At 34.8% G+C, this 11774-nt stretch overlaps 1 protein-coding gene across 1 annotated transcript; it reads left to right on the top strand.

Moving 5' to 3' along the window:
- Positions 1–2755: 2755 nt before the first annotated feature.
- On the top strand, positions 2756–8734 carry LOC119067819 (UPF0687 protein C20orf27 homolog). Its single transcript, XM_037170985.1, has 2 exons — positions 2756–3223; positions 5839–8734. Exons 1-2 carry the CDS (start codon positions 3199–3201, stop codon positions 6339–6341), a joined length of 528 nt encoding a protein of 175 aa, XP_037026880.1. The 5' UTR covers positions 2756–3198; the 3' UTR covers positions 6342–8734.
- Positions 8735–11774: the final 3040 nt, after the last annotated feature.

The raw sequence follows: 11774 nt of genomic DNA, 5'->3' as shown, positions 1-11774 counted from the left end.
TTGCAGTAGTTGACCGCTACAAAATTAAGACATTTTCACATTTTTCGCAATAATTTCGCATTATTCGACACATTTTCACTCTTAATTCACTGATATTAACCAATTTCAATGATAAAAACTCATAAAAACACAAAATATCAACGAATTTTAATCACAACAATGCACATGGAAGGTGAATTTGTCACATGAAGAAAAATGTACGGAATTTGGTGCGGTCAACTACACAAACATGGCATATTTTTGATGCAATGTTTTGACCACCATGTAATTAATCAAATATTAACTTTTAGACGCTATTTATGTTAATAATATTAATTGTCGAACTATTTACTACCTAAAAACACCAAAACTTTGTCCATTAATAATTCTTTTGTCAATAAAAACCTTAAATTAGACCACACCAATCTTACGATTATCTTAAGAAATGTGCAACTTTGTACTGAGATGGTGCACTGGTTTCATTTTACGGTTTTATCAAATAAGTAAACATAATAATCGCAATATTTTCATAAAAAAATTAATCTTTAGGCTCTAAAGATTAATTATAACGTTAACTTGCGTATTTTCATTTGTAATTATTTTCCAAAACTAATAAATGATGTAGCTGGTCAGGTACACCTGCACGGTCAGCTATACCCTCGCTTACCTTATTGGTTCAAAAAAAATTGTCTTCATTTTCATACAAAATCAAGAAAAAAACTAACTGACATATAAGAACAAAAGAGATAAAAGCTCAATATAACATAGGAAAATTCGCCACTAATTGCGTGTATTATGGTAAATTTTATTTAAAGCTTTTAAAGCTCTGGTATTTCCTACCGTCAATCCACGCAATTAGTGGCGAATGCGCTTTTTCTCTCTTTCGCTTTCCTCTCTTTTGTTCTTATCAGTTCGTTTTTTACTTGATTTTGTATGACTTTCTTAGGAAAGTCGTTTTCTTCAATTAGAATTCATTAGGATTAGAATGGCCTTAACAGAATAGTAAAATTTCAAAAATATGTTAATGCGATTCGATTCTATACACTTTTTTAAACAAATTGATCAAAAAAAACTAAAAAACTGACATCAGAACAAAAGAGAGAAAATCTCATCGAATCGCCACTATGAGTGGATTTTTTACGATCTGTGCGCTACAAAGAAGGACCTATGTAGCAAATCCTAATGGAGTGGATATAAATTTATATGTCAGAGAGAGCTTTTTTCTCCTTTGTTACGATCTTTTCATTTTGCGATTTTGTATGGAAATGAAAACTGAAATTGAGATATTTTTGCTGTTATAAGTGGTTTTTCACATTTGGACCAAAATGTTTTAAAATGTGTTTGGAATCGATTAAATTAACAGATTGTGTGAAAATATTTTTTTCTATTTTATCATTTTCCAGGGGTGGCGTTAACATTCAACAAACAAATTTTACTCACAAAAGGAGCCTGAGCTCGCAAGTAAAGTTCAATCGAACACAACTAAACAAACAGAGCAGAATCACTCTTCCCTTTTCCATGACAATTCAGTAAGCAAATTATTGACATATTCGATTACCAGAATATTGTTAGTTTTAAGTTGTACATGTCAAGTTGCGGGCCAGCGTTGTTATTTTTGGACTCACATCCATTACATAACTTGGAGGATCAAAAGGCGGCTCTGTCGGTAACACTTTCTGCTACCAAAGTTCCAACGTTCACATCCTTCTGGTCGTGTGCAAAAGCACCAGGCTTGATTGTGTCAGGTCAGAGGTCAGGTCAGGCCAGAGGGCATAAAGATAGAAAAATTCATTGAAAAAGTATATCTGTCAGAGGAGTACTTATATGGACGTGGGGTAATTTGGCACACGGTGCTAAAACAAAGCATTTTTCAACTACGTAAAAGGTGAACTCGCACACGATTTTTCCATACCAAAATTTTGTAAAAGGAGTCATTACATCAATGTCATGGCTAAAAAGCATTTTCATCGATAAACTTGCGTGTTCACCTTCTACATAGTTTAAAAGTGCGTTGTTTTGGCACAGTGTGTCAGATTCCCCGATACTCTTAAATGACGATGTTGATAAGACAAGTAAGACAACTGAAGACTCACTTATTGTACCAAGAGATCACTGGACTGGACCACTGGACGCGCGGCCGGAAAAAAATTTAAGCGCGGTCTAATATGTACTAGTGAGCTGGAAAATAAAATCAATCACCACGCTTAGGATCACCAACTCGTCAAAATAAACATTTGGAAACAGGTGTATAATATTTATTACTCAAAGACAAAACACATTTTGACACAAAACGATAACGGTGGTCCCACTTTTTCCAGTAAGGACACAAATAAACCATAATACATATGATAGTTACCATAGAAATTATATTATTTTTGCACACAAATTTAGCCTGAAATTTATCGTTGTGTTGATTCGTCTTAATTCTACATTGTCTTGTTGTTCGAATTTTGATGAATTTTCTTTAAAGCTTGACTACTGACGCTACTGACTCTCAACCTAATATTTGGGAAGCAGGATGCTTTTATTATAACATATCCTCTTGATTTGCCTTTGCCTTTTTTTATTGCAAATGGCCAACCAATATTTTGAGTCCGTATAATCATTTGTTCAATCCGACCTGCCCTACCCTGCATTAGATACCACATATTCTTTGTCAGTTGGCAAAATTCAAAATAACATTGTCTTGCCGCCGTTTCGTTATGTCGAACTTTCGCCACATTCGAATGTCAAAGTAAATGTCAAAAACCTCGAAATATGCCATCGAGCGAGTCCAGCTGATCAACAAAATAAATAGAAATTTCAAACCGCAATACGTCGTTACATTCGCAAACACATAAATTAAATGAAATAGTCCGTTTTGTATGCTTCTCACCGTATCAATTCGTTAAACAAGTGCCTGCTGCCAAACGCTGAATGTATGAGCTATTCTCCTGAACAAAATAATCGATTTATTGTGTTTGATAAGATTTTTTTTTTAAATCGATAAAGTTTTCCAGTCAAACAAAGTGCATCATCAAATGTGTGCGGCATTAATTCAGTTCAGTTTGTGCGTGTGAATGTATAGGGTCATTTCGTGGTTGGTACATTTTTTTATGAGATTGATTTTTTATTAGTTTTACGTTGTATGACATTCGAATTTTGTGGTAAAAGAAGCGCTCCGATAAGATTTTCTGATTAAATAAGTGATAAAATCCGGTCAGATACTCAACTCAAATTATGGCTGCTTCATTGGAAAATACAGGTAAGTGTTTACGTATTTTGCCATTGCAACTGATGTTAGAGACCAAGGACATTGCTACAATAATGCGTATATAAAACACCATACACATTTTGCACCTTTTTACGTTCCGGTGTTCCATGAAGTTTTCGTTATACTCCTTGTGATGTCCTTAAAAATTGGATTGTTCTGTTATTTATTGGCATCAGACTAATGCATCGGGGGTCATCATACTAATTCGTATGCTCCATTGCTCCATTCAATCTGGCACGTAGATGAAATAGATTTGAGTTTCGTCGATTCTTTTTACCGTATGTCCCAATTAATGAGGGGACCTGCTGATAACAGGCTGATGGAGCCACGCTTTACATTTTTCATTTGAAATAATTATGCATCACCAGAAATATGAGTATTTGTGATTGTCTGACCGACTATCACCTGCGGTGATATAGTTGACTTATTAATGACGCAAGAACCAATATTTTGTCATATGATAGAACGGGACCTGTACTATTCCCAACACAATACACCTAAAAGTTCAGCTTTCTATAAGATCTTCATATTTCCGTGAGTCTTTTCATTTGATTTGTTTAAATTACATCATGTTTGCATTAACCGAAGCTGTGAGCAATCTTTCATCGTGCTAATTAAATATTTAAAATAAAACCCGATCGAAAGTGTTCCGTGGTAAATGTCTATTTTTAGGATGACAAATAAAATTAATAATTTATCGAATTATTGGGTATGAGTAGCGAAAAGAGTGTGATGCTTTCCACATTCGATTTGGAATATTTGCCTGTCAATAATATCTGACAATATTAGAGGTATGCGGGCCGACGTTTCTTGAAAACCCGCTTCGGCCCGGCCTAGATAAAATATATTTAAATAAAACCGTTAAATCGTGACCCGATTCCTTTGTACAACATTTTATACAACATGTCCCGAATGTTAGATTTTGAAACCTGAGCCCAAGGGAGCCCAAAGTAGGGTTCCCATTCGTCCTCTTTTTAGAGGACATGTCCTCTTTTTTCACCTCGTTCTTCTTTTTTACAAAAATTCTAAGAACATCACCTTTTTGAAGAAGACGTTGTCTTTGTCCTCTTTTTTTCAGCTCTTCTTCTTATTTAAGTGATGCAGCTCATACCTAAAGAACGAAAAATTTTCGCTGCGCGGATTTAACTAATAATCTTCTCTGCCAGAGAATCGCAGAACGGTAATACAACGGAATCTTCATCACAAAAAAAATTCGCTCGCTCCGCTCGCATTCTTTACCACCTCATTTTTTAATACATTAAAATAAAAGTTAGTCATTTTACAAGAACAGCGTAGCGTTGTGTGAGATACCAAAGATCACGCAAGTATAAGGTAAAACGAAGTCTGTATTCAGGTAATATGGAGTGGATGTTATCACTGATAAAGAATCCAAAAGAATATCAGGAAGATTGCAATGCATATTGTACAGAGATTTTTTTGTTTTTAGCATGAACTGGTGTAAATTACACAATAGTTGCACAAAGAGCATGTACAGTTGCTGTAATTCCGTGTCAGAAATTCACTTTTGTCCTCTTTTTTGAATGTCAAGGCGTCTTTTTTTGTCCTATTTTTTGATGCCGAAATGTCCTCTTTTTCAAAATTGAACAATGGGAACCCTAGCCCAAAGGAACTTGAAAACCCAAAACCTAACCCGAGTCGGGTTACCGCTGGCGGTGTGTTTTCTGGCGGTTTGCACACCTCTATAAGACAATATTTCGTTCTATTCTGAAACGCCCGGTTAAAATAATTATTATTCAATCGAAGAAACTCGATATCTTGCTATTTGCTTCCACAATGTAATTGATGAGAATCAATTCACAAAGATGATGCATATTGCATACAAATGTCCTATTTTGACCATCAATTCCACGGAAACTACCTTGAATCTCTGACTACGACAATAATATAACAATGGAAATCGATTCGTTGGTTAACATCTGCATTCACCAAGATGTTGATAATCAAAGAAAAATGTGACCGTACCATTCATCGGTGCCGTGATGGTTAAACTATCTTGAGGATACAATCTGCGTCTGTTGTTTGCCAAATTGAAACCGGAATTATGACAAAACGTTGTTTGAATTGCGAAATTCTTCAATGAAACTTATTCGATAGCATATCGAATAGACGTATTGTGTGTGGATATAGCTGTAACTAATTCTGAGTAAACATTTGCACCTTGTGACGATTGTAGGTAGATATCAAATAGAAGAAGAAGAAAGCGAATAATTGAATTATCCAACTCTTTATCATCGACGCCTTAGAAGCTAAAAATATATCTTTTTACAATCAGCACATACCTACACATACACTACACGTACTTTTCATTCATGTGTACTTGCGCTTGGATAGCAAATGTGTTTGAAAAAATAAAAGAAAATAAAAATCGAAATTGATAAAGTGGAAAATGTTTACATTGTTGATTGTTTGCTTTTCCTGCCAATGTATCTACACATATACATAGATTTATACCGTTGTTTAATGGAGGAATGTTGAGGAATGTGAACGTCGAAGGCCAATATAGGAAATCTAATTACCCGCCAAATGATCGATATATACCTCGATTACGTCTAATCATTTACCGTTTTCTTTCTGTACTCTTTCAGAACACCATGTTCATTTCGACACGACCACATTGAAGGATGAATTCGAAGGTGAGAACAGTTTAACATATCAAAAGTCCGGCGACAGTATTGTCGTCCATTTGGGCTTTCTACAAATCAACCATAGATATTTGATCGAACTGAAACTACCGGCCACACTATTCAAATGCAACGCCGAACCGATAACACTAGTTCCCGAAAATGACACCATACCGAACATTCACTGTAAATTGGTGGAATTCAGTGGCAAAAATGCGGAAAAATCGGATTTCATCGACCTGAAGGTGGAATATTTTGCTCATAAAGAGAAGCTGCTGAAGGAAGAATTGAAATTGATAAATTCGACAAATTCGGAAGAATTGCTGAAATTAATTGTGACCGCACGTGTGCTGGGCAAAGGTAAGGGGACGCCAATGTTACGTAATGGTATACATTGCATTGGTGTCCAAGAGGATGAGGAATCGGAAGCGTCCGATTTTCAGGGTTTCGGAACGAATAAAAATTGAAATTAATTGCTCAATTTTCGGTCTACCTATGCTACCTAAGACTTAGAATAGACTATGGAACTATAAATGAACATGAAATGCCTTTTCAGATTTACTTTTAATTTTTATTTTTAAATATTCGTTTTCACCATTTTCCAATTGAAATATTTATTGAACTTTCATCAAACGTGCAGATTTACCGGAACTGTATTATACATTCTACCATTGTATTATATTAAGCAAAAAAAAAACGAAATCAATCAATTAATGAATGGAACAAATTTTAATGATGGACTGTCCAATTCATAATGATGCTCTAAACGTTCTACAATTTATGGAACACAACGTAAAATTTATCAATGTGATCTTCCTCATACAATTTTAATTAAAAATATTTTTGTCAAATTTTCTTTTTATAAAAATAGATTTTTCTGTGTCCGTGTGTCCGAAAAAAAAATTGTATACAACAATTCCATGTCACTCTCGGTGTATATTAATAGCATTTAAGTCACAAGAGTATGTCAAAGTCAGGGTGCATTTTACTAAATGGTAAAATTTGGTGCGAACATTTTTAAATTGAAAATTGGAATCATAAGAAATGATTTAGCAAAAATGCGTATCGTAGAGTACCTACGCTGAGACGTTTATTTTGACCTGAACCGGTTTTGACCTGATTCAATCAAATTTGGCGTATGCTGATTTTACCCGAAACCTGATTATAGTGATCAGAATCAATTTTACCTGAAACCAAAACCTGACCTGAAAATTTGTATGAAAAAGTCAGGTTACTTGAAGCCTGAACTGACAGGTTTCATTGAAACCAGATTCAGGTCAGCTGCATTTAGTTCGTTGAGGGCAAAAGGCTAATTTTAGGTGACCAAATTAGGAAACCTGATTATAGTTATCAGTATCGATATGTCCTGAAACCAGACCTGACCTGAAATTTTGTATGAAAAAGTCAGGTTTTATAGAAACCAGATTCAGGTCAGGTGCATTTGGGTCGTTGGGCGCAAAAGGCTAATTTTAGGTGACGAAAGTAGGAAATTCTTTAATAATTTAATATGTCGTTGGTCGCATCTGCTAACGGTGAGCCTGTGTCAGGTCTGTTTTACAAAATTACCTGACCTAAAATTTCAAATAATACTGACTTTTGACCGCGGTCGACCTATTTGTAGTTTCAGTAGGAAAACGTAGTTCCGAAACGAAGTTTATAATCGAGTAGCAGATAAACTTGGAAATCAGAAAATTCTTAAAAAGTCATCGAAAAACTAAACAACATCGATGGAAATACAAAACGTAAATAGAAAATCTTTAAAATCGGTGAAAAATCAAGCAAAAACGGTTAAGAAAAACCGTTTGAAAATCCTCAGAAAATCATTAAAAATCTCAACCTCGTAGATTTCTGGGGATATGCCATCAAAGATTATAGAAAATACAGATTCTTTATGGCGCAGGAAGATATGGGTTTCCATTGGTTCATTGGAAAGCTGGGGTCAATTGGATGTAGGATAACCACATTTTCGACTTTTAATGGCTCATCACTGGCTGTCTGACAGGCTATGATTAATGTTTGAGTCTGATGGTTTAGAGATCTAGGGAACAAAACCTATCAAGTCATTTGAAAGTAGTAGATACCCTCAGTACCTTTCTCATCGCTTCAAGTGGGTCAAGTCAAAAATTACATGCACCCGAGTGTGATAAAAGTATTGTTCGGCAATCGGTCATCTCAAATCTTATACTCAAAGAACAGAGACAAGCCGGTAAAATCAAATACAAACATTGATGTTATCACCAAATTTATCGTCAAGTTAATGCGCCTGACTAATTATTATCATTTTATAATTTATTGTTTTGTTTGAAATGTTTGGGTATATTTGTAAAAGACGTGTGTATTGTGTTATACAATGTAACTGGTACGTACGTATAGCTAATAAATTTTGAATAATAAATTATAGTGTACTGTGTACACAACACGAATTGTAGTTAAATTGGCACTAAATTGACACTAACCCATGGTAAAGATTGAAAAATGAATTTAATAATTTCCAATTTGGTTGTTTCTTTTTTGTTGTTGTGATGTATATTAACGAACGAGCTTAAAAAGAGTCGAGTCGAATTTATTTGTCGTGTTTGATATTTTTGATATTGTACATTGCGGAGACGAAATTGTTTGTTGGATTCGAGTAATGTTTTCTGTTTCCTATATTAGACACTATATATTATTAAACTACACAATGCAAAATAATGTTAACATTTTGAATAGATAAAAAAAATCTTCCGAAATCAGAGCGTCATAACCACCAATGAATTTTTCTTATGAAATTTTATTAAAATAAATCACATTAATTGCTTGTCAACATCAAATTAAAATTAATAAATTTGTTGAATAAAGAATTTATTGAGGTTTCTAAAAATGAAACATCGAAGGACTTTGCTTTCAATTTTTCAATAGTGTAATTTATAGATCAATGACGGCTCAATAGTGAAGTGGTTAACAAGACTGCTTTCCACCACTCGATTGAGAGTGTGTGAGTTCAAAACTGAACTGCACAGGGATTTTAACCGATTGTCAGATTTGTGGACACAACCAAACTGAATGAATTGGTTCAAATCAAGTTAAAGTGTAGAGAGCGTTAGGGTTCCCATTTTTTAATTTTGAAAAAGAGGACATTTCGGCATCAAAAAAGAGGACAAAAAGAGGACGCCTTGACATTCAAAGAAGAGGACGAAAAGTGAATTTCTGACACGGAATTACAGCAACTGTACATGCTCTTTGTGCAACTACTGTGTAATTTACTCCAGTTCATGCTAAAAACAAAAAATTCTCTGTACAATATGCATTGCAATCTTCCTGATATTCTTTTGGATTCTTTATCAGTGATAACATCCACTCCATATTACCTGAATACAGACTTCGTTTTACCTTATCCTTGCGTGATCTTTGGTATCTCATACAACGCTACGCTGTTCTTGTGAAATGACTAACTTTTATTGTAATGTATGAAAAAATGAGGTGGTAAAGAATGCGAGCGGAGCGAGCGAATTTTTTTTTTTGTGATGAAGATTTCGTTTGATTACCGTTCAGAGATTCTCTGACAGAGAAGATTATTAGTTAAATCCGGGCAACGAAAATTTTTCGTTCTTTAGGTACGAGCTGCATCAAATTTACTTAAATAATAAGAAGAGCTGAAAAAAGAGGACAAAGACGACGTCTTCAAAAAAGTGATGTTCCTAGAATTTTTGTAAAAAAGAAGAACGAGATGAAAAAAGAGGTCATGTCCTCTAAAAAGAGGACGAATGGGAACCCTAAGAGTGTAGAGCTTTCGCAAGGCCTATCGGCAAATATATTATTGGAAGAACCGGTATTCGACTCCTTCTTGTTTAGCTCCTAGTACATCATAGATGGCACCAGGTTAGTTGATCAGCTTACCACCAAGTATATAAACACTGAAGGTAATGTAATCATAGCAAAATCACCCGAAAGTGGGGCCTGTAATTTCCCACCTCATCGCTAAACTAACCTTTTAAACACTTAAACACTTACTATCTAATCTTCAAAATTCTGCATCGTAACCAGTTTTTTTATGAGCTTTTCTCGTACATTCCGAATGATTTTTTCGACGTCAGTGAGTTGTTAGATACCATGACGTTTTCATATGGGCAAAAAATGATGCAGGCTGTTAACATATCGAAGTGGTCATCCGGTTCACAGAAATCATTGACTATGTTATAAATATTTGATTTTTATTTAATATTTATTTTAATATTATGTGCTCAAATGACACTCTTAACTCCTAATAAAAAATAAATTACCGAAAGAAAAATGGGGAAAATGATTACGGAGTTTATTTTTGCTTCGTTTTTGGTGTCGAATATTCGACTTTCAACATTTTATCGTCGTATAACTGACCGTTCAGCATCTTAATAGCTTTTGTAGCACTTTTGGGTGATCTAAAATTAACAAAAGCAAATCCTTTACACAAACCACTGGCACGATCGCGTGCCAAATAGACTTTTTTAGAAGGGCCAATTGGTTTGAGCAATTTCATTAAATCAGGCAATGCCATTGATTCGGAAAAATTGGAAATGCGAATGTGGGTTGTGTTATTAGATCGATCATCGGCTAATCCATTCTTTGCCTCATCTTTTGTGACCGTTGGAATGTGTTCGCCGGGTTCGACATCCGTTGAATCTGTTAATGTTTCAACTGCGTTCCTATCAGATGAGTTAACAGCCTCCATTTGCGTTCCTTTGCACGAATTCACCGATAAATGTTCACCATCGACAATACCACACCTTGCTGAATTCTTCGTTGGATCGATGTCTAAATCATTTGCTTTTTCCTCTTCCTTGATTGTGTACTGCGATACCGTTGCAGTCAAATCGGATATTTCATTGTCTGCAAGTTGCTATTCAGTTTGACTCATTTTACGTAGTTAGAATTGCGGTGGTTCTTGACGTGAACTATCGTCGTTTAATGATTGGGCCTTAGATGTTGATTGTAGAGACATTGTTCCTTCTTCTGTTGCGAAACCCGTAAAAATATATAAACATTTGACGTTTTGCCAAAGTATTGTTTTGTGGTTGAACCGGTTGAACTGTCAGGAATTGATATGCGTCGTCGGCGCTATAAAACAATATTACGGTTTCCTAGTTTTTTCCAAGGAATCTAGGTTTTTTCACCTGGAAGAGGTGCGGGAATTTACCAAAAAGGTAGTTTTTCGACTATTATTTTGATATTTTAGGATTTTTTCAACTGCTTCACCATTTTCCTTTAAATTTTCTTAAATTCCCTATCTAGAGTTGTGTTTGAGTGTCTGATGCATTGTACATTTTGAAAATATATAATTTGTATAAAATGCAGCACAACGAACCCTCAATAGTTGCAAAAAATCTGAATATTTTTTAGGGATTTTTTTTTTGCTTTTCCACAAATGCTATTGTTTGATAATTTACAAATTCCGCAACTTTTATCCGATTTCTTAGATCTCGAGGAGACTTTTCCAATAAGCTATGACACCAATATTTAGATTCTTTTAGGAGGAAGTGAATGTGGTCCAATCAAGGGAATTTTCTATAAAATTTCCTACTCAACTTCGTACACCTAACTTCATTTCCATTTGTCTGCGGAACGTGAGAACCAATTTGTATTAAATTTCAACCTATTTTCCAGTAGGCAATAGAATGAAATTTCACATCAACAAATTGATATAAATTTTCCTTATCCAGTGAGTAAACAGAAACAAGATTGACAACTACGACAGAACACGACAGATTAAATTGCAGGTCTTTGTAGCGTATCTCGTTTTGCGAATTGGTGTTCTGGAAGTTGCTATTAACGCTAGGTTGGCTGTTGACAACTGCATTTTACCTAATATAATAATGACCTAGCTCCAAACGCCATGTGGGATGTTAAGATCGCAACCCATATTATTCGGAATTGTCTGTGGAATC

Source organism: Bradysia coprophila, chromosome II (assembly GCF_014529535.1).
Source record: "Bradysia coprophila strain Holo2 chromosome II, BU_Bcop_v1, whole genome shotgun sequence".
NCBI lineage: Eukaryota > Metazoa > Arthropoda > Insecta > Diptera > Sciaridae > Bradysia > Bradysia coprophila.
This window is presented reverse-complemented; position numbering and strand designations above follow the sequence as displayed.